Genomic DNA, 17,920 nt, shown 5'->3' with positions numbered 1-17,920 from the left:
TGTGTGCCTGTTCATGCTTACAGGACTCTTTGTGCAGGGCAGGACAATTGTGTTCTGTGAGTGTGTGTGAGTTGCAGGCGGGGGCAGTCTGTGCTGGATGGACAGTAGATCTATTATCTTATTTTACAGGACATTCTTGCATGCTAACACTGAGAATATGTTTTAATGTGTGATTGTAAGGTTTACAGTAGCAAAAGTGGCCAATGAAACCTTAAAAAATAAAACAAACAACCAACATAACACAAATCAAAATGGCTCATGATCATCATAAAAGTAAAGAAAATTTTATTTAAAGATACAGAAAATAAAAGGCTAAGTTGTCTGTATATTACTTACAAAGGCTCTGTTCTAAGTGGGCTTTTCTCAACTGGAAGTCTAAACATTTACATTTTTCCCAAGGTTTTTTTCTCCATTTCTGTCACCAACACTTTTGAAATAGAGTTTAAATGGGTGATGACTGAAATCACTGAATCATCAATAAAATGAATTTAGCTGGAAAAATTACTCTTGGTTTACTGACAATCTATTTTCCTGTTCGACTGTTCGAAGCTGCTTTGACATTTATTGGTCAGACACTTTTTATCCATACATTACTTTATCTAGTGTAAACCACAACTGCCAAAAAAAGGCTCCTGAGATGCTTTACCCAGTTATGATCATGACAGATATCATATTTTTACAGTAGACACGCCCGTCGGGTCTCCGTGGATTCTGTGGACACTGTGGGATATTTTCCAGAGCTGACTTAAAGTCATCAGCGTTTTAACATTTTAAACGGACAGAAGCGTGTTTTTGTATCATGATATCGCCCCCGTCATGTGCGGGATTCAGCGGCGTCACTGTCGTGCGCGCGCCTGCAGCTGTGCGCGTGCTGTGAACGCTGGAATATCGCCGTGAGTTTATCACGCTCTAAAACGCCTCACATATGAATCATATTCACAGAAACTGCATGTGAATAAGAAACGAGTTCACCGAGATCGGCTTAACCGGGAGGATTCATCGAGCTGTTCGCGATTCTTGTGACAGATGAAAGGTTCCTGTGAAGATATCTGCCGCTTCGAGGGAGCCGATGCAGTAAATGGATATATTGATGGGAGAACGTTTGTAAACGGTTTTGTCATTCTGCTTAATTTTCACCAGACTGCAGCTCCTCAGAGACAGACCAAACTCACAGAAGACTGTGCTTCCCTCATCCTCTGAGTGATCCGTCATGAGCGTGCAGAGCGCCTGCGCGCCGGAGGAGGGCGCTATACGCATCAATGTGGGAGGCTTCCGGCGGCGGCTGCTGTCCAAGCGACTCTCTCGCTTCCCCGAGACCAGACTCGCTCGCCTGCTAAGGTGTCGGTCCAAAGAGTCCATCCTCGAACTGTGCGACGACTACGACGACTCTGAAAATGAGTTCTACTTTGACCGCAATCCGGCGCTTTTCCCTTATGTGTTACACTTCTACAACACGGGGCGGCTACACGTCATGGATGAGCTCTGCATCTTTTCCTTCAGTCAGGAGATTGAGTACTGGGGCATTGACGAGCTGTTCCTCGACTCGTGCTGCAGCGGCTCCTATCACTGCCGCATGATGGAACCCGAGGAGACCGACTGGGATGACAAGAGTGAAGAGAGGAGCACCACTTCATCTTTTGATGAGATCCTGGAGTTCTACAATGATGCCGGTAAATTTGACAAGCAGCTGCTCGGAAGCGTCCGGAGGAGAATCTGGTTGATGCTGGACAATCCTGGCTATTCCATCCCCAGCCGGCTCATCAGTATCTTCTCCATTCTGGTGTTGTTGGTCTCCATTGCCACCATGTGTATGAACAGCATGAGCGAGTTCACGCAGCTGGACGCTGATGGAAAGCCCCGTGAGGACCCTCGCTTCGAGGTCGTGGAGCATTTTGGAATTGGGTGGTTCACGTTTGAGCTGCTCTCCAGATTCGCTGTGGCACCAGACCTTCTGCATTTCTTCAAACACCCTCTGAACCTGATCGACCTGGTGTCCATCTTGCCTTTTTATCTGACCCTGGTCATTAACCTGGTGGCGGAGAGCAGCCCAGCACTGGCGAACCTGGGTCGAGTGGCTCAGGTGCTGAGATTGATGAGGGTCTTCCGCATCCTGAAGCTGGCGCGTCACTCCACAGGCCTGCGCTCGCTCGGAGCCACGCTCAAGAACAGCTACAAGGAGATCGGCCTGCTGCTGCTGTATTTGGCCGTGGGAGTGTCCTTCTTCTCCGTCATGGCCTACACCGTCGAGAAAGAGGACAACGAGGGATTGAACACCATCCCTGCCGGCTGGTGGTGGGCCACGGTCAGCATGACCACTGTGGGATACGGCGACGTTGTTCCTGGCTCCGTCGTGGGCAAATTGACGGCCTCAGCTTGCATACTCGCAGGAATATTGGTTGTCGTGCTTCCTATCACTTTGATATTTAATAAATTTTCTCTGTTTTACAAGAGACAGAAACAGCTGGAGACCGTCATGCGGAGCTGCAACTTCGACGGGGGAATAAAGGAGGCTCCGTCTGTGAATCTGAGGAATTACTATGCTCACAAAGTCAAAACACTGATGGCCAGTCTGTCCAACATGAGTCGCAGTTCACCCAGTGATCACAGTTTAAACATGTCTCTGCATTAGACGGGAACAGCTTGATGTCAGTGGTGCGTTTTCATCATAGATCTCACACCTAATTCTGATCTCAACAGCAAGACTCGCAGAACATCTGATCATAATAATGGTGTGTGTATGTATATACGAGCAGGGATGGGACCCTTAGTGAATCAACTCCTTCTTCTGGGATCTCTCTCAGTTTTCTCTCCAGCATGCGCAGCAGCTTCGTTTAGTTTGAGGGAACAGCAGGTCTTTACTGGTGGAAGGTTCAGGGGATTTAGTGCTGAATCTCTCCTGGTTGTCACTATATATGCAGTGAGATAGATGTTTTCTCTATCGCTGTTATACAGAAAGGAAAAACAATTGAAGTGACTAGATTAACTGTACTGATATTATTTTGACTATCTGTAAATGAAGGTTTACAGTCAGGGCCGTCCTTAGCTGACACAGGGCCCCTTTCAATCCGTTCACAATCTCTGTGGGGACCCCTCAAGTGCGGGGTCCTAAGGATGGTCCTGTTTATAGTGATCCAGGTAAATCTTTACACCATCAGAGATGTAACAACAGTCCATCTGAAATCGACTTTGAAACAACTGATTTTCAGTGATGTTTTGTCAGGGATGTGTCGGTACGATTATCAGTGTCAAACTGTTCATGGAGGAAATAGAAGTAATCATCCCTATCCCCTTGGAGTGGAGACTTTTGAGTGAGCAGGGCACGTGCGTTATTAACTGTGTATATTAACTGTGTTTATTTGCAACAGTTATGCTACATAATGGCATGCATGTGCCCCTGCTCACTCAAAATCCCCACTCCAAGGGGATAGGGAAGATCACTTCCATTTGGGATTTGCCCGTGAACCGTACGGCATACTCCTATGTTTTGTTGCTTTTGAATGAATTTCACACGTCCCTAAGGCAAACCAATTTCTGTTCTACAGTTGTCAGAGGTGATACGTCAAGTTATCATTCTTCATTTGTTAGTATCGCTGTTGTTTGATTTGAATTGTAAATGCAGAATGTGATCCTGACGGTTGGGGTCAGAGGTCTGACATCGTGCTGCATTAGAATTAAACAGTATATGCTCACATGTAAAGGTCCAATATGTGTGTTTAGGTGTTTTCTGGTGTAATCTTAAAATGTGGATGTGAGGACAGAATCAGATTCATTACATAATGTACTTGAGCTCATGTTCTGTGCTAGAAAGCTGTACACAACATCTGAATCAGCTAATAATGAGCACTAATGTGTTTATTACCTGTGTGGATTTGTTATCTTTGTAGCTCATAATTTATTTTCTTTTTAAAACCACTGAGATTGCAATTTTCTCAGTGCTTTTTTTGCATTGTGACAGTATTTTCATGAAACAATTACCCCCAAAATCTCATAACTCTAATGTGTAATAAAATAAATGTCAGTGTTGGATGTGCTGCCTAACATTTATTTAACAAATCATTGAATAAAAACTGTTGCTTTGAGAAGAATCTAACAAAAGCCATTTAAATCATGGCAATTACAAGAAACTTAAGCAGATTGTCTAGATGCATTACAGTAATGAGAGTGTATTGTTTTCTTTTTTTGGATTATGGTAATAATGATAATTGTCAAGAAAATATTTTTTCTGCTCTTAGTAGAACATTATCATGATGCTTTTGAAAATGGGCTTCTGAGCTTTATTGGCATGACTTGCACAGTATTGCCAAAGCAATGTCCATTACATGAATTAAGGAATAAATTATTATATAATTTATAAACAAAACAAAAACACATCTGTAAAATAATTAAATAAGTATATGTATACTTTCTTAATACAAATATTAAAGAAATAGTTAACAAAAAAAAAACCTTTGCACAACAGTACGTTCAATTCAAATAGCTTTATTAGCAAGACAAAGAGAATGGTGTAACATCTGAACATTTACATTAGAACATCTAAACATTTATTTATATTTTATAAATAATATGTAATATATAACTAATATGGAAATATCATATATACCCATAGATACATATAGAAAAAATATAGAAAATAAATAAATAATAATAATAATAATAATAGCGATTTTCCTGTAGCAACTGCTGGACTGACAAATGGAACATTATGTACATGTGTAACAGTATTTCAGTTTTGGCCTTTGAGAGTGTGTCTATCGGCTCTTTGTTTCTGGACTGTGTTTCTACCTCAGGTGATGCACGATGCTTCGAATTTTGCAGCAATATTTGCAGATTTGGCTTTTCTCTGAGAACGAAACAAAGTTTTTCAGTTGGACTCGAGCGGCAACCTCGCGCTCTCTCTCGTGAAGCCAATAAGGAAGTGACTAAAACTGTAATTCATCGACTGGCCGCTTGAGGCTGGCTGCAGAAGAGAGTCAGTCCCATAGACTCCCCATGTTAAAATGCCCAACTTTACAGCAGAAAAAAACATGTTTACAGCCTGGTTCAAAAAATTATTTTGGTCTATTTGGTCTATTGCCCATTTTCGATTATCCGGGAGAGTCGCGCGGTGACGCGCTGCCAAGATGGCGACGGCCCGCTCTGCACACTTTAGGCTTCAAAACCGCTGTTGAGGAGTCTATGAGTGACATTTTTTTACAGTCTATGGTTAGACTACAAATGCAAAATTCTCCCCTCTCCCCTGTCCTCTCTCATCCACTCTCTTCTCCTCCTCTCTTCCTATTCTCCCATCTCCTCTCTCCTCTCCTCTGCTCTCCTCCTCCCCTCTCTTCTCTTCTCTTCTCTTCTCTTCTCTTCTCTTCTCTTCTCTTCTCTCCTCTCCCCTCCTCCCCTCTCCTTATCTATCCTCTCCTCTCTCCTTCCTCCTCTCTTCTTTCCTCCTCTCTTTTCCTCACCTCTCCTTTCCGCCCCACTCTCCTCTCCTCTTCTTCCCTTCTTCTCCTTCCCTCTTCTCCCTTCCCCTCTCTCCTCCTCTCCTCTCCTCCCCCTTTCCTCCCCTCCTCCTCTCTCATCTCCTCTCCTCCTCTCCTCTCTTCTCTCCTCTCCTCCTATTCTCCCATCTCCTCTCTCCTCCTCTCCTCTCCTCTCTTCTCTTCTCTTTTCTTCTCTTCTCTTCTCTTCTCTTCTCTTCTCTTCTCTCCTCTCCTCCTCTCTCCTCTCTCTTCTCTCCTCTCCTCCTTTCCTCCTATTCTCCCCTCTCTCCTCTCCTCTCCTCTCCTCCTCTCTTCTCTCCTCTCCTTTCCTCCTCTCCTCCCCTCTCCTCTCCTCTCCTCTCCTCCTCCCCTCTCCTCTCCTCTCTTGTCTTCTCTCCTCTCCTCCTTTCCTCCTATTCTCCCCTCTCTCCTCTCCTCTCCTCCTCTCTTCTCTCCTCTCCACTTCTCTCCTCTCCTCCTCTCCTCTTATCTCCTCTCCTCCTTTCCTCCTCTCTTCTATCCTCTCCACTCCACTCCTCTCCTTCCCGCTCTCCTCTCCTCCTCTCTCCTCTCCTCTCCTCTCCTCTCCTCCTCTCTCCTCTCTTCTCCCTTCTCTCCTCTCCTCTCCTCTCCTCCTCTCTCCTCTCCTCTCCTCTCCTCCTCTCTCCTCTCTTCTCCCTTCTCTCCTCTCCTCTCTCCTATCCTTTCCTCCCCTCTCTCCTCCCCTCTCTCCTCTCCTTCTCTCTCCTCTCCTCCTCTCCTCTTTTCTTCCTCTCCTCTCCTCCCCTCTCTCCTCTCCTTCCCTCTATCCCCTCCTCCTCTCTCCTCTCTTTTCATCCCCTCTCCTTTCCTCCCCTCTCCTTCTCTCTCTCCTCTCCGCTCTCCTTTCTCCTCTCTTCTTTCCTCCTCTCCTTTCCTCCCCTCTCTCCTCCTATTCTCTTCCTCTCCTTCCCTCTTCTCCCTTCTCCTCTCTCCTCCTCTCCTCTCCTCCCCCTTTCCTCCCCTCTCCTCTCTTTTCATCCCCTCTCCTCCTCTCTTCTTCCTTCTCTCTTCTTTTCTCCTCTCTTTTCCTCCTCTCTTCTTTCATCCCCTCTCCTTCTCTCTCTCCTCTCCTCTCCTTCCTCCTCTCTTCTTTCCTCCTCTCTTTTCCTCACCTCTCCTTCCTCCCCTCTCCTCCCCTCTCCTCCCCTCTCTCCTCTCCTCGATCCTCTTCTCTTCCCCTCCTTTCCTTTTCTCCCTTCCCCTCTCTCCTCCTCTCCTCCTCTCCCCCTTTCCTCCCCTCTCCTCTCTTTTCATCCCCTCTCCTCCTCTCTCCTTCCTCCTCTCTTCTTTTCTCCTCTCTTTTCCTCCCCTCTCCTTCTCTCTCTCCTCTCCTCTCTCCTTCCTCCTCTCTTCTTTCCTCCTCTCTTTTCCTTACCTCTCCTTCCCTCCCCTCTCTCCTCTCCTCCTCTTCTCTTCCTCTCCTTCCCTCTGCTCCCTTCCCCTCTCTCCTCCTCTTCTCTCCTCCCCCTTTCCTCCCCTCTCCTCTCTTTTCCTCCCCTCTCCTCCTCTCTCCTTCCTCCTCTCTTCTTTTCTCCTCTCTTTTCCTCCCCTCTCCTTCTCTCTCTCCTCTCCTCTCTCCTTCCTCCTCTCTTCTTTCCTCCTCTCTTTTCCTTACCTCTTCTTGCCTCCCCTCTCTCCTCCTATTCTCTTCCTCTCCTTCCCTCTTCTCCCTTCTCCTCTCTCCTCCTCTCCTCTCCTCCCCCTTTCCTCCCCTCTCCTCTCTTTTCATCCCCTCTCCTCCTCTCTTCTTCCTTCTCTCTTCTTTTCTCCTCTCTTTTCCTCCTCTCTTCTTTCCTCCCCTCTCCTTCTCTCTCTCCTCTCCTCTCCTTCCTCCTCTCTTCTTTCCTCCTCTCTTTTCCTCACCTCTCCTTCCTCCCCTCTCCTCCCCTCTCTCCTCTCCTCGATCCTCTTCTCTTCCCCTCCTTTCCTTTTCTCCCTTCCCCTCTCTCCTCCTCTCCTCCTCTCCCCCTTTCCTCCCCTCTCCTCTCTTTTCATCCCCTCTCCTCCTCTCTCCTTCCTCCTCTCTTCTTTTCTCCTCTCTTTTCCTCCCCTCTCCTTCTCTCTCTCCTCTCCTCTCTCCTTCCTCCTCTCTTCTTTCCTCCTCTCTTTTCCTTACCTCTCCTTCCCTCCCCTCTCTCCTCTCCTCCTCTTCTCTTCCTCTCCTTCCCTCTGCTCCCTTCCCCTCTCTCCTCCTCTTCTCTCCTCCCCCTTTCCTCCCCTCTCCTCTCTTTTCCTCCCCTCTCCTCCTCTCTCCTTCCTCCTCTCTTCTTTTCTCCTCTCTTTTCCTCCCCTCTCCTTCTCTCTCTCCTCTCCTCTCTCCTTCCTCCTCTCTTCTTTCCTCCTCTCTTTTCCTTACCTCTTCTTGCCTCCCCTCTCTCCTCCTATTCTCTTCCTCTCCTTCCCTCTTCTCCCTTCTCCTCTCTCCTCCTCTCCTCTCCTCCCCCTTTCCTCCCCTCTCCTCTCTTTTCATCCCCTCTCCTCCTCTCTTCTTCCTTCTCTCTTCTTTTCTCCTCTCTTTTCCTCCTCTCTTCTTTCCTCCCCTCTCCTTCTCTCTCTCCTCTCCTCTCCTTCCTCCTCTCTTCTTTCCTCCTCTCTTTTCCTCACCTCTCCTTCCTCCCCTCTCCTCCCCTCTCTCCTCTCCTCGATCCTCTTCTCTTCCCCTCCTTTCCTTTTCTCCCTTCCCCTCTCTCCTCCTCTCCTCCTCTCCCCCTTTCCTCCCCTCTCCTCTCTTTTCATCCCCTCTCCTCCTCTCTCCTTCCTCCTCTCTTCTTTTCTCCTCTCTTTTCCTCCCCTCTCCTTCTCTCTCTCCTCTCCTCTCTCCTTCCCTCTGCTCCCTTCCCCTCTCTCCTCCTCTCTTTTCCTTACCTCTCCTTTCCTCCCCTCTCTCCTCTCCTCCTCTTCTCTTCCTCTCCTTCCCTCTGCTCCCTTCCCCTCTCTCCTCCTCTTCTCTCCTCCCCCTTTCCTCCCCTCTCCTCTCTTTTCCTCCCCTCTCCTTTCCTTCCCTCTCCTTCTCTCTCTCCTCTCCTCTCCTTCCTCCTCTCTTCTTTCCTCCTCTATTTTCCTCACCTCTCCTCCTCCCCTCTCCTCCCCTCTCTCATCTCCACCTCTTCTCTTCCTCTCCTTTCCTCTTCTCCCTTCCCCTCTCTCTTCCTCTCCTCCCCTCCCCCTTTCCTCCCCTCTCCTCTCTTTTCATCCTCTCTCCTCCTCTCTCCTTCCTCCTCTCTTCTTTTCTCCTCTCTTTTCCTCCCCTCTCCTTTCCTCCCCACTCCTTCCCTCTGTCCTCTCCTCCTCTCTTCTTTCCTTTCCACTCCTCCCTTTTCAGTCTCTCTTCTCCACTCCTCTCTTCTTCTCTCATCTCCTCCCCTCTCTCCTCTCCTCTCCTCTGCTCCCCTCTCTTCTCCTCTCATCTTTCCTCTCCTCTCCTTTCCTTCCCTCTCCCCTCTCCTCCTCTCTTCTCTCCTCCCCTTTCCTATCCTATCCTCTCCTCTCCACTCCTCAATTCTCTCCTCCTTTCCTTTCCTTTCCTTTCCTTTCCTTTCCTATCCTCCTCTCTCATTGTGTACAGCTTATGTTTGTATGCTAGGGTTTCTGTTGAACATGCAGCAGCAGCACAGGAGTCTGCGTTCTGGTTCTTGTTTGTCGCTGCTTCCACCCGCAGTATCTCATGGGAGAGCCGTCATGACGATGAGCTCCGTTTCCTTGGAAACACGCTTTCTGCTTCCTCTGCTCAACGTGTTTCTGTCACAACTGTGGAAACTGGATTAAACTGCAACAAAAAATATGAGTTTGATCATGTCCCTGTAATGTCTTTGTGCCGTGCTGATAATGAGCAGGTTGTTTCTCCTGTTAATTCTCAGACACTGAAGCTTTGAGAGGAACGCAAGCTGTCAACAGGAATCACCATGAACTGCTTTCCCCTCACTGCCGTCCAAACAGTACAGTGCATGATGGGTATCTCTCTATCCCACATCCCTCTGATGACACACATGTAAGCACCGCAGTCTGGTCTCATCTCATCTCATCCTCTCTCCTCAGAGTAAAAACAAATTCATTATTGATCAGCCGGACTGTGCCTCCCTCTGCTGGTGAGAAGATGTAGCACAGCTCACAGTAAAAAACAGGTCAGAACTGTGTATCAACAGAATAAAGGAGTCACAGTTTAGTTGTCATCATATTTCTTATTTACATTTTTTTTTAAATTCAGGGTTAGGATATATGACCTGGATATATGAGGAGGGAATATTAACAGTGTGATTTCTATCTTGGATTTTAATAAAATCACAGACATTTCTATAATGAAGTACAAATGATTATATTTTTGGTCCATAATGAAGAACAAGAATTATAACAAATTTAAAATATGAATCAGTGAAGATGCTAAACGTAATTTCAGGAGGAGCGAGTCTGATCTTTAATTAATCAGAGTTTATAAGCAGCGGCTTACAGCTTCCCTCCACCAGCCAAAAACAGGGACATGACATCATACTGTCACAAACTCTGACCTTCAACACACTCACGTTTCACCCATAGAAGACGAGACGCACAGTCCTGCAGGAGCTGATGGGTCCCCTGATGCAGCTCCATCTGGAGGCCCTGCTGGGAGAACAGCCACAGCTGGTCTATGGAAAGCAGGTGTGTGTGTATATGTGTGTCTGTGTGTGAGAGTGTGTGTGACCCGCAAACTCAATTACTGCTGAAAAATAGATGACCACATCAGGCACTCATCTGAACTTCTCCTATGAAGCTGTCATGTCTGCAGAGCGCCACAGTACACATCGAGTTTTGATTAACTTGAGGTGACAGTGGTGTGTGTGTGTGTGTGTGTGTCTGTGAATGACTCTTCTGTTTTAATGCTGACATGTTAATCACACATAATTCTAAAATCTGCATCCAGCATCACAGCATGTTCTCATGATTTCTGCCAGCAAAACGTGTGAAAATGTAAGTATCTATAACAGATTCATCGAATCTTTGTGCAGCAGAGAGTCACTGTAGAAAGACAATCACTTACTGAATGATTCTGAGCAGATCTTCAGTTCATTGACATAACCAGACCTTACTTTGATTTGACTTGTTAGTTTTGATAATTCTAATAAAATTTGCTAAAATAAATAAGTTTTTTTCTCATGAACTTCTAACTTTTACTTGACTTTATATTATATTATATTATATTATATTATATTATATTATATTATATTATATTATATTATATTTACAGGGTGCATGATGTGCGTCACTGTAAGGAATGTGTGTGTGTGTGTGTGTGTGTGTTGGGCTCTGATTTAGGGATCAGACTAGTTAATCACAGAGCATGAGTGGAATGAATGCAACAGCTACACAAACACCATCAGTGCAGGAAATGATGTGTGTGTGTCTGTGTGCTAGCAAACACGAGGTTATCTTCTGTTTGTGTGTTGTCATTTATTTAGCTGTAGATGACAATGAAGATGATAATGATGATGATGATGAAGGTGTTGTTATAAGAGTGCATTGTCGGACACGTGTTATGTGTGTCTGTGACTCTCAGACGTCTGAATCCCGGCTGCAATCTAGAACATTCTCTCTGAGGGCCTGAAATAGCACTGCAGACACGGACTGGTTTTAACTCATTAGTGCTCATTAATCATCGTCTCACCCAAACGCAGCTCTCTCCCACGTGAGTCTGTCCTGTCAGGCCTCTGCCGGTGTTTAATACAGCACCTGAATATTATGTGCTTTGAAACAAATGTTACGTTTTTAGCAAGGAATCATCTTCACATGTTACGTTATGTTGGGTCAATCGTTTCGTGACAAGTTATATTAGTTGAGCCAAATCATATTTGACAGAATAGAGAGTTGATGTGTAATCAAAAAGACAAATTTTTTGGAATAAGGTTGAATTATGAGGTGACAGAAAATGATTTTTTTTTACCAGTATTTATATATGTGATCTATGGCGTGCATACACTTTCTCCCTTGATACATATATATATATATATATACTCTAATATTTGTACAAATACAGTATTTGAAGATATGTGTTATAAATAGGTATGTTTGAATTATGTCATTTTAGTTTGTACTGCCAGATTTCTCAGGTTGTCAGTAACAGTTTCAATCATTAATGAATCGTCCCGTCCTCGAGTAACTGTGGGGAAACATAGAACAGAGCGAACATTTGTGTTGCGGTTCAAATTTCATTTCACACGTTATTGTGAATAATCATAAAAACATAACTGATCCTTGTGAATGGCTGAATTATAGCTTCTTTGATCTGAAAGATGATATGTTTGCTGCATTGTGGGAATGTATTAGTGAAAGCCAGAAGCGCTGTGAGTTTTTCTGTCTGAACCTTTGAGCTGCGTCCGTCTGCTATCTGCTCAGATAATCGAGTGCTTGTGAAGAGCCATCTCTCTGACCCTGAGAACACACACCTAATGCCTTTATAATGCAACCTTTTACCAAACCAGCCTTTGTCCTAAACACACACACACACACACACACACACACTAGTCAAGGTGCCGTAATAGTGATTCTCGTTAGACATCCACAGAGACATTAGCGCTCGTAATGCCTTCCTAACACACACACATGTTCTGAGCTCATTCTCCAAACTCCTATAGCAACATGAATCTGTCTGTGCTAATCACACACACCTTCTGTCACATCAGCGTCTTTATGACCAGCAGAGACAGACAGACAGACAGGCGGAGCATCCCCACCAGCAAAGAGCTCTCAAATGAGGCTGAGCGTGAGGGGCCGTATCGCTCATTTGTGTCCTCGGTTAGCCATTGTGACGCCAGTGTCCAGGGTCCCAGCGCTGATGGAGCCGGTGATACGTGATGTGCCGTTATCTTATCAGTGTCATCGGCACAGCGGGAGGATCGACACGCTAATGATAAGACGTGTTTTGTGCTCCAGGATAACGCAGTGAGCACGCCTGGAGTTGTCATGATGTCGAGCAGATCAGATTGTGCAGTGTAGTGATATCTGCAGCACATAGAGGGCAACAAACCCACAAATCTCACATGAGATCTCTTCAAAGTCTCAGTTCGAGCTCCTAGATAGCAGTGAGATCAAATGGAGAATTTTGCTGAAGTAACATGCATTTTTATAGCTTCTTACTCAATGAATTGAGTTTTATTTCTCTTAAAAATCAGAACTAAAGCTGCTTGGTCACATTAAGAGCTATTAAGAGGTATTTTGTAACCAAGTAGTGAAAGCTATCCGTGTGAAGCGTCCCGCACCAGTTATTAAAGCAGACATGATGAGTGTGCAGCATTTCACTAATCACACTGATCCATGATTTGTTTCTGCTCATACATCAGTGTTCTCCAGACAGTGATTGACCGTGGGACAGTCTCTCCTCTCGCTGTGTCTACAGTAGCTGCGCTTCTGCTCTCGTTCCTCTGCTGGCCCTCCGTCCCAGGATGAGCTGGAAAGAAAGGCAACCCCTCCCTGCTGGGAATCTTTCGCCAGCTTTATTACGAGCAAAGGTCTGCAGCAGCTGGCACATCGAGGTCCCGGCCTGCTCTATCTTATCTCCCATCAGTCATAAATATTCAACTGAGAGGAGCAGCGAGGGACCATCTTCTTTTCTGACGTTCACACATTCTGAGACTCAATAGAAACATTCAGCGCTGGAGGAGTGAACGACAGGACGTTTCATTTTAGTGATCCCAGTGTCATTCTGCTTATCTGATTATATTTATGCCAAGTCGTGCATGCCTCAATTCAACTTGCGATTGACAATAACATTCTTGTTTTTGTCTTTTTCTTATGTTCCAAAGAGAGGGACTCAATAAATAATTTGCATTTCTATTTGTGTACACTGTTTGTTTGCCTCTAGTCTGCTGTAGTTTGCATAGAATTGAGCAGTTCAGCGCTGCCCTGCTGAATGGAACTCCAGATCTTCAACATTTAAAAACTTTAAAACTGTTCACTGGTAGCAGGATTTTACTGGGCCATCTTTCCATTTAATCACCAATTAACTACTGTAAACTGTTATCTTTGGGAAAGACACACCTTTGAACGCTATCACGAATCAGCAGTTAGTGACAAAAGGTGATAAAACCATATAAAGAGAGAAAAAGCTGTGAGGGAGATTGTGTGGTCGAGCTGCGGGGTGAAGGGCGGCCGTAAATCTCTCAGGTGGGTTGGTCAGGAGAATGAGGGTCCGTTAGTCAGTGAGTGTGAGACGGTGGTGTTTCTCCTCAGATGAAGGTCCAGACAGGAGCAGAGCAGGTGAAGGGTCAGAACTCACTGTGCAAGACGACTCCATTCACACTTAGAGACTGTTGTTGGTCGTCAGCACACAAGTGTACGTGAAAACTGCTTGTTCTTAAGTGTCAGCAGCTAACAGGCTGTATATGAACGAATGTAAATCTGGTTATTGACCTGGTTGATATCGGATGCTCACAGTGGAAGGATAGATATACTTAACTGATATGATTTATCTTGAACGTCTGATAAAAACATGATGACTCAACCATTCAGTTTATTATGCTGAAAATGTTGGGAGTCGTTGTTTAGTTCAGAAGTGATTATATTGAGGGGATTATAAATGAGTGTGTGATGCTGGGTTAAGGTTAGTTGATTGTGTGTTTTGTGTATTGGAGAGTAAATGTGCTGTAACAATGAAGATGTTACGCAAGCGATGTGTCATAAACTACTGTTTTGCAGTCATAAAGTGAGGTGTGTTTATGGATGTGTATCTGTGCCTATGCTCACACACTTTTATAAGCAGCTTGTTAAAAATCAAATGCAAATGTTATTGAATTAAAGAGCAAACAGCCGCTGCTGGTCTTTATGAATGCATGAATGTGTGGAACGGTGATTTTTGCTCTGTTCAGACTTTTTGCGGATTTTTCATTTCATATCAAAGTCAGTATGCTGTTATGAGACGGGTGATGTGTGTTTATCTGCCAATTAAAGGAGTTCTGCTCTGATGCATGCTGAGAGTCGAGCTCAAGTTCACAGACACAGACAGGTGCTCACGGACGCTCACAGTCAGTCAAACATGATCACAGATCCTAAGCATTTATAGACATTCTGAACTCTATTGGGGTTAGACAACACATCAGGACCTACTCAAAAGACTGCTTTTTAAGTTATCTTCCTGATGTATCCCAATTCCTTAGCATATCCAAAACCTCAGAACAACTTGATGATGTAACAGAAACTATGGACTCTCTCTTTTCTAGCACTTTAAATACAGTTGCTCCTTTACGCTTAAGGAAGGTTAAGGAAAACAGTTTGACACCATGGTATAATGAGCATACTCTCACCCTAAAGAGAGCAGCCCGAAAAATGGAGTGCAGCTGGAGGAAAACAAAACTAGAGGTATTTCGTATATGCTGTTTTATAACAAAGTTCGGGATGAGCAGTCGCAGTTCATTAACCTGATTAACACAAGTGGAGCCCAATCAGTAATCAACTCATGAAAAGGTATAAATAACAGCAGAACCTACCTCAGTTCATTGACAGTTTTCAGCATCCCTCCTCCACCCCATTTCTCCTCACTTATAGATCCATCTACTCTTACCACAACCGGGGGGAGTACTCTGGGTTCCGGCCACATCCTGAGCTCAGAGCCCTTCACCCGGACAGCACGCCAAATACGCATAAACTTACTGTATTAATATACGTAGAGGTGTACTCGTGAATGCTTGGCGGGAAAGTAACTTATCCAGGTGCCGATCAACCCCAGTTGGCAGCAACAAATTAAAGGTTATTGCCAATTTGAAAATTTACGAGCACAAAATCTTTCATGATTCGTGATCCTGCTCCGAACTCCCAAACTGACTAAAATGATTCGCGAACCCGCTCCGACTCTCGAATTGATTCAAATGATTCCGGATCCCCAAACTGACTTAAATGATTCGCGATCCCACTACGAACTCCCGAACTGATTCAAATGATTCGCGATCCCCAAACTGACTCAAATGATTCGCGAACCCGCTTTGAACTCCCAAACTGATTTAAATGATTCGCGATAACCATAAATGACTCAAATGATTCGCGATCCCGCTACGAACTCCCGAACTGATTCAAATGATTCGCGATTCCCATAACTGACTCAAATGATTCGCGATCCCGCTACGAACTCCCGAACTGATTCAAATGATTCGCGATCCCCATAACTGACTCAAATGATTCGCGAACCCGCTTTGATCTCCCGAACTGACTCAAATGATTCGCGATCCCCATAACTGACTCAAACGATTCGCGATCACGCTCCGAACTCCCAAACTGACTCAAATGATTCGCAATCCCCATAACTGACTCAAATGATTCGCGATCCCGCTACGAACTCCCGAACTGATTCAAATGATTCGCGATACCCCAAACTGACCCATAACTGACTCAAATGATTCGCGATCCCGCTCCGAACTCCCAAACTGACTCAAATGATTCGCGATCCCCATAACTGACTCAAATGATTCGCGATCCCGCTACGAACTCCCGAACTGATTCAAATGATTCGCGATCCCCGAACTGACTCAAATGATTCGCGAACCCGCTCCGAACTCCCGAACTGATTCAAATGGTTTGCGATCCCGCTCCGAACCCCGAACTGATTCAAATGATTTGCAATCCCCAAACTGACTCAAATAATTCGCAAATCCGCTTTGAACTCCCGAACTGATTCAAATGATTTGCGATCCCCAAACTCTAATCATTTACAAAGTATTAATATACTGTAATATTTTTGTTGTTGTTGTTGTTGTTGCTATAAAAACAGACTTAAGCCATCAATAGCCTTTAAAATGGCTTAAAATGCATTATATAAAAAAAATAATGAGACAATAATGATTGGTTAATAATAACATTGTTAAAATACCTAATGTAGGTAAATACAAAATAAACAATTTATGTACATGTTATTACAAATGCCATGTGATTGCTGCTGTAACACTTACAGGACGATCAAATCCTTGTTTAGGCTACTGACCAAACATTTTATTCATATTCACTAAATCTTTCATTTTTGGACACCTTTTTGCTATAGATGACACAGGCTTTATAATTTCTTCAACAAAAAACGTGCATATCACAACCCTTACTAAAAATAAACCATGGTTTTATAATAGTAAAACTGCTTAGTTTCCTTTTGCATGATTTCTGAATGCATGAGACTATAAAATAAATTAGAGTCATAATAAAGTTATAGCCATAGGTAAATGTTGAGAGCTACAATTGTGATTTGTAAATAATACAATTTATTCTTTTTTTTTATTTGATTAAAGTTATTTTTTCACCCCTAGGTTTTTTTTCCATCATCATATTTGAGGAAGGGGGGCTCAACAATACAATCCTGCTTATGGGAACCCTTAAGGTTTTGTTATACACATCTCTGGGAATGTGTGCTCTACACACACACACACACACACACACTGAAGCACACGTGGTGTTTTCAGCTCTTCACTATATTGATGCATGATGTAAGCTACACATTTGCACGTCAGTGCGCCATGAGAGGATTTCACCATTTCACTTGATAAAATTATCGTCATTTATACGTATCGTATTCACAGGCTGGCAGAAACGGCAATGTCTTTACGACAACCTGTCAAAATAAAATTTCGGTATAACTTGAAGAAACAGAAATATAGTACTATTGCACAGTAGAGTATGCTATATGTCAAGTAGGCCTATCAGCTAATAACAAAAGTTTTTTTTAAAGTTTGGTCTAACTCAAAGAAATTATGTACGAAATTGCACAGTAAAATATACTTAAAAAAAGATATACTAAAACATTATTTTAAAGGAATATCACACAAGTTTTCATATAAGTTTTAATTTAAGCTTGCCAAAACAATAACACCATATTTTTCAGAAACAACTTCTAAAAGTACATTTGTATTTGTGCCTATAATGTTTATTTGTTTATTATTATTGTCAGCTAATAAAAGCTATGCTTCAGGACCATATTCATATAACATCTAAGGCTAAATGTAGCTCTTGACTGGTTGAGTTAGATGATGATGAACACTGAACAGAAGAAAATCAGTTGAGTCTCCCCAGCTGGAAATGTCATTGGCTGTTAAAGTCTTGTGTTTCTTATAATAAATTTATATATTTTTAACACTGAACCTTTTATAATGCTCTTAATGACATGTGGATGCATACTGTATGCATTAGTGAGTGTGTGGTGCTTATGGGGTATGGTCACTTATTCCTTATATGTTTGTAATGTTTGTTATAACTGTTTCAAATGCAAGACATTGATTGCATGAGATTAAGTTTGTAAATGATAGCTGTGTCCTTTTGTAGTGTGCACATATATTTATCATCAAACTGTGATAACTGTGACTAAATTCAGTATATATACGTCTGCCATATGTTGCCACCCCTCAAAAATTCCTGCCCCCTTCACGCCACCCCATCAATATTTTTCTAGATCCGCCCCTGAACATATCCTACAGAAA

The 17,920-nt window shown here is 44.0% G+C and overlaps 1 protein-coding gene across 1 annotated transcript; it reads left to right on the top strand.

Moving 5' to 3' along the window:
• The first annotated feature begins 867 nt into the window (after positions 1–867).
• Positions 868–4,026, top strand: LOC128030246 (potassium voltage-gated channel subfamily S member 2-like). Its single transcript, XM_052617714.1, has one exon. It carries the CDS (start codon positions 1,211–1,213, stop codon positions 2,627–2,629), a length of 1,419 nt encoding a protein of 472 aa, XP_052473674.1. The 5' UTR covers positions 868–1,210; the 3' UTR covers positions 2,630–4,026.
• Positions 4,027–17,920: the final 13,894 nt, after the last annotated feature.

This window comes from Carassius gibelio, chromosome A16 (assembly GCF_023724105.1).
Source record: "Carassius gibelio isolate Cgi1373 ecotype wild population from Czech Republic chromosome A16, carGib1.2-hapl.c, whole genome shotgun sequence".
NCBI lineage: Eukaryota > Metazoa > Chordata > Actinopteri > Cypriniformes > Cyprinidae > Carassius > Carassius gibelio.
The sequence above is the reverse complement of the archived record's forward strand: the minus strand, read 5'-3'. Positions and strand labels throughout refer to the sequence as shown.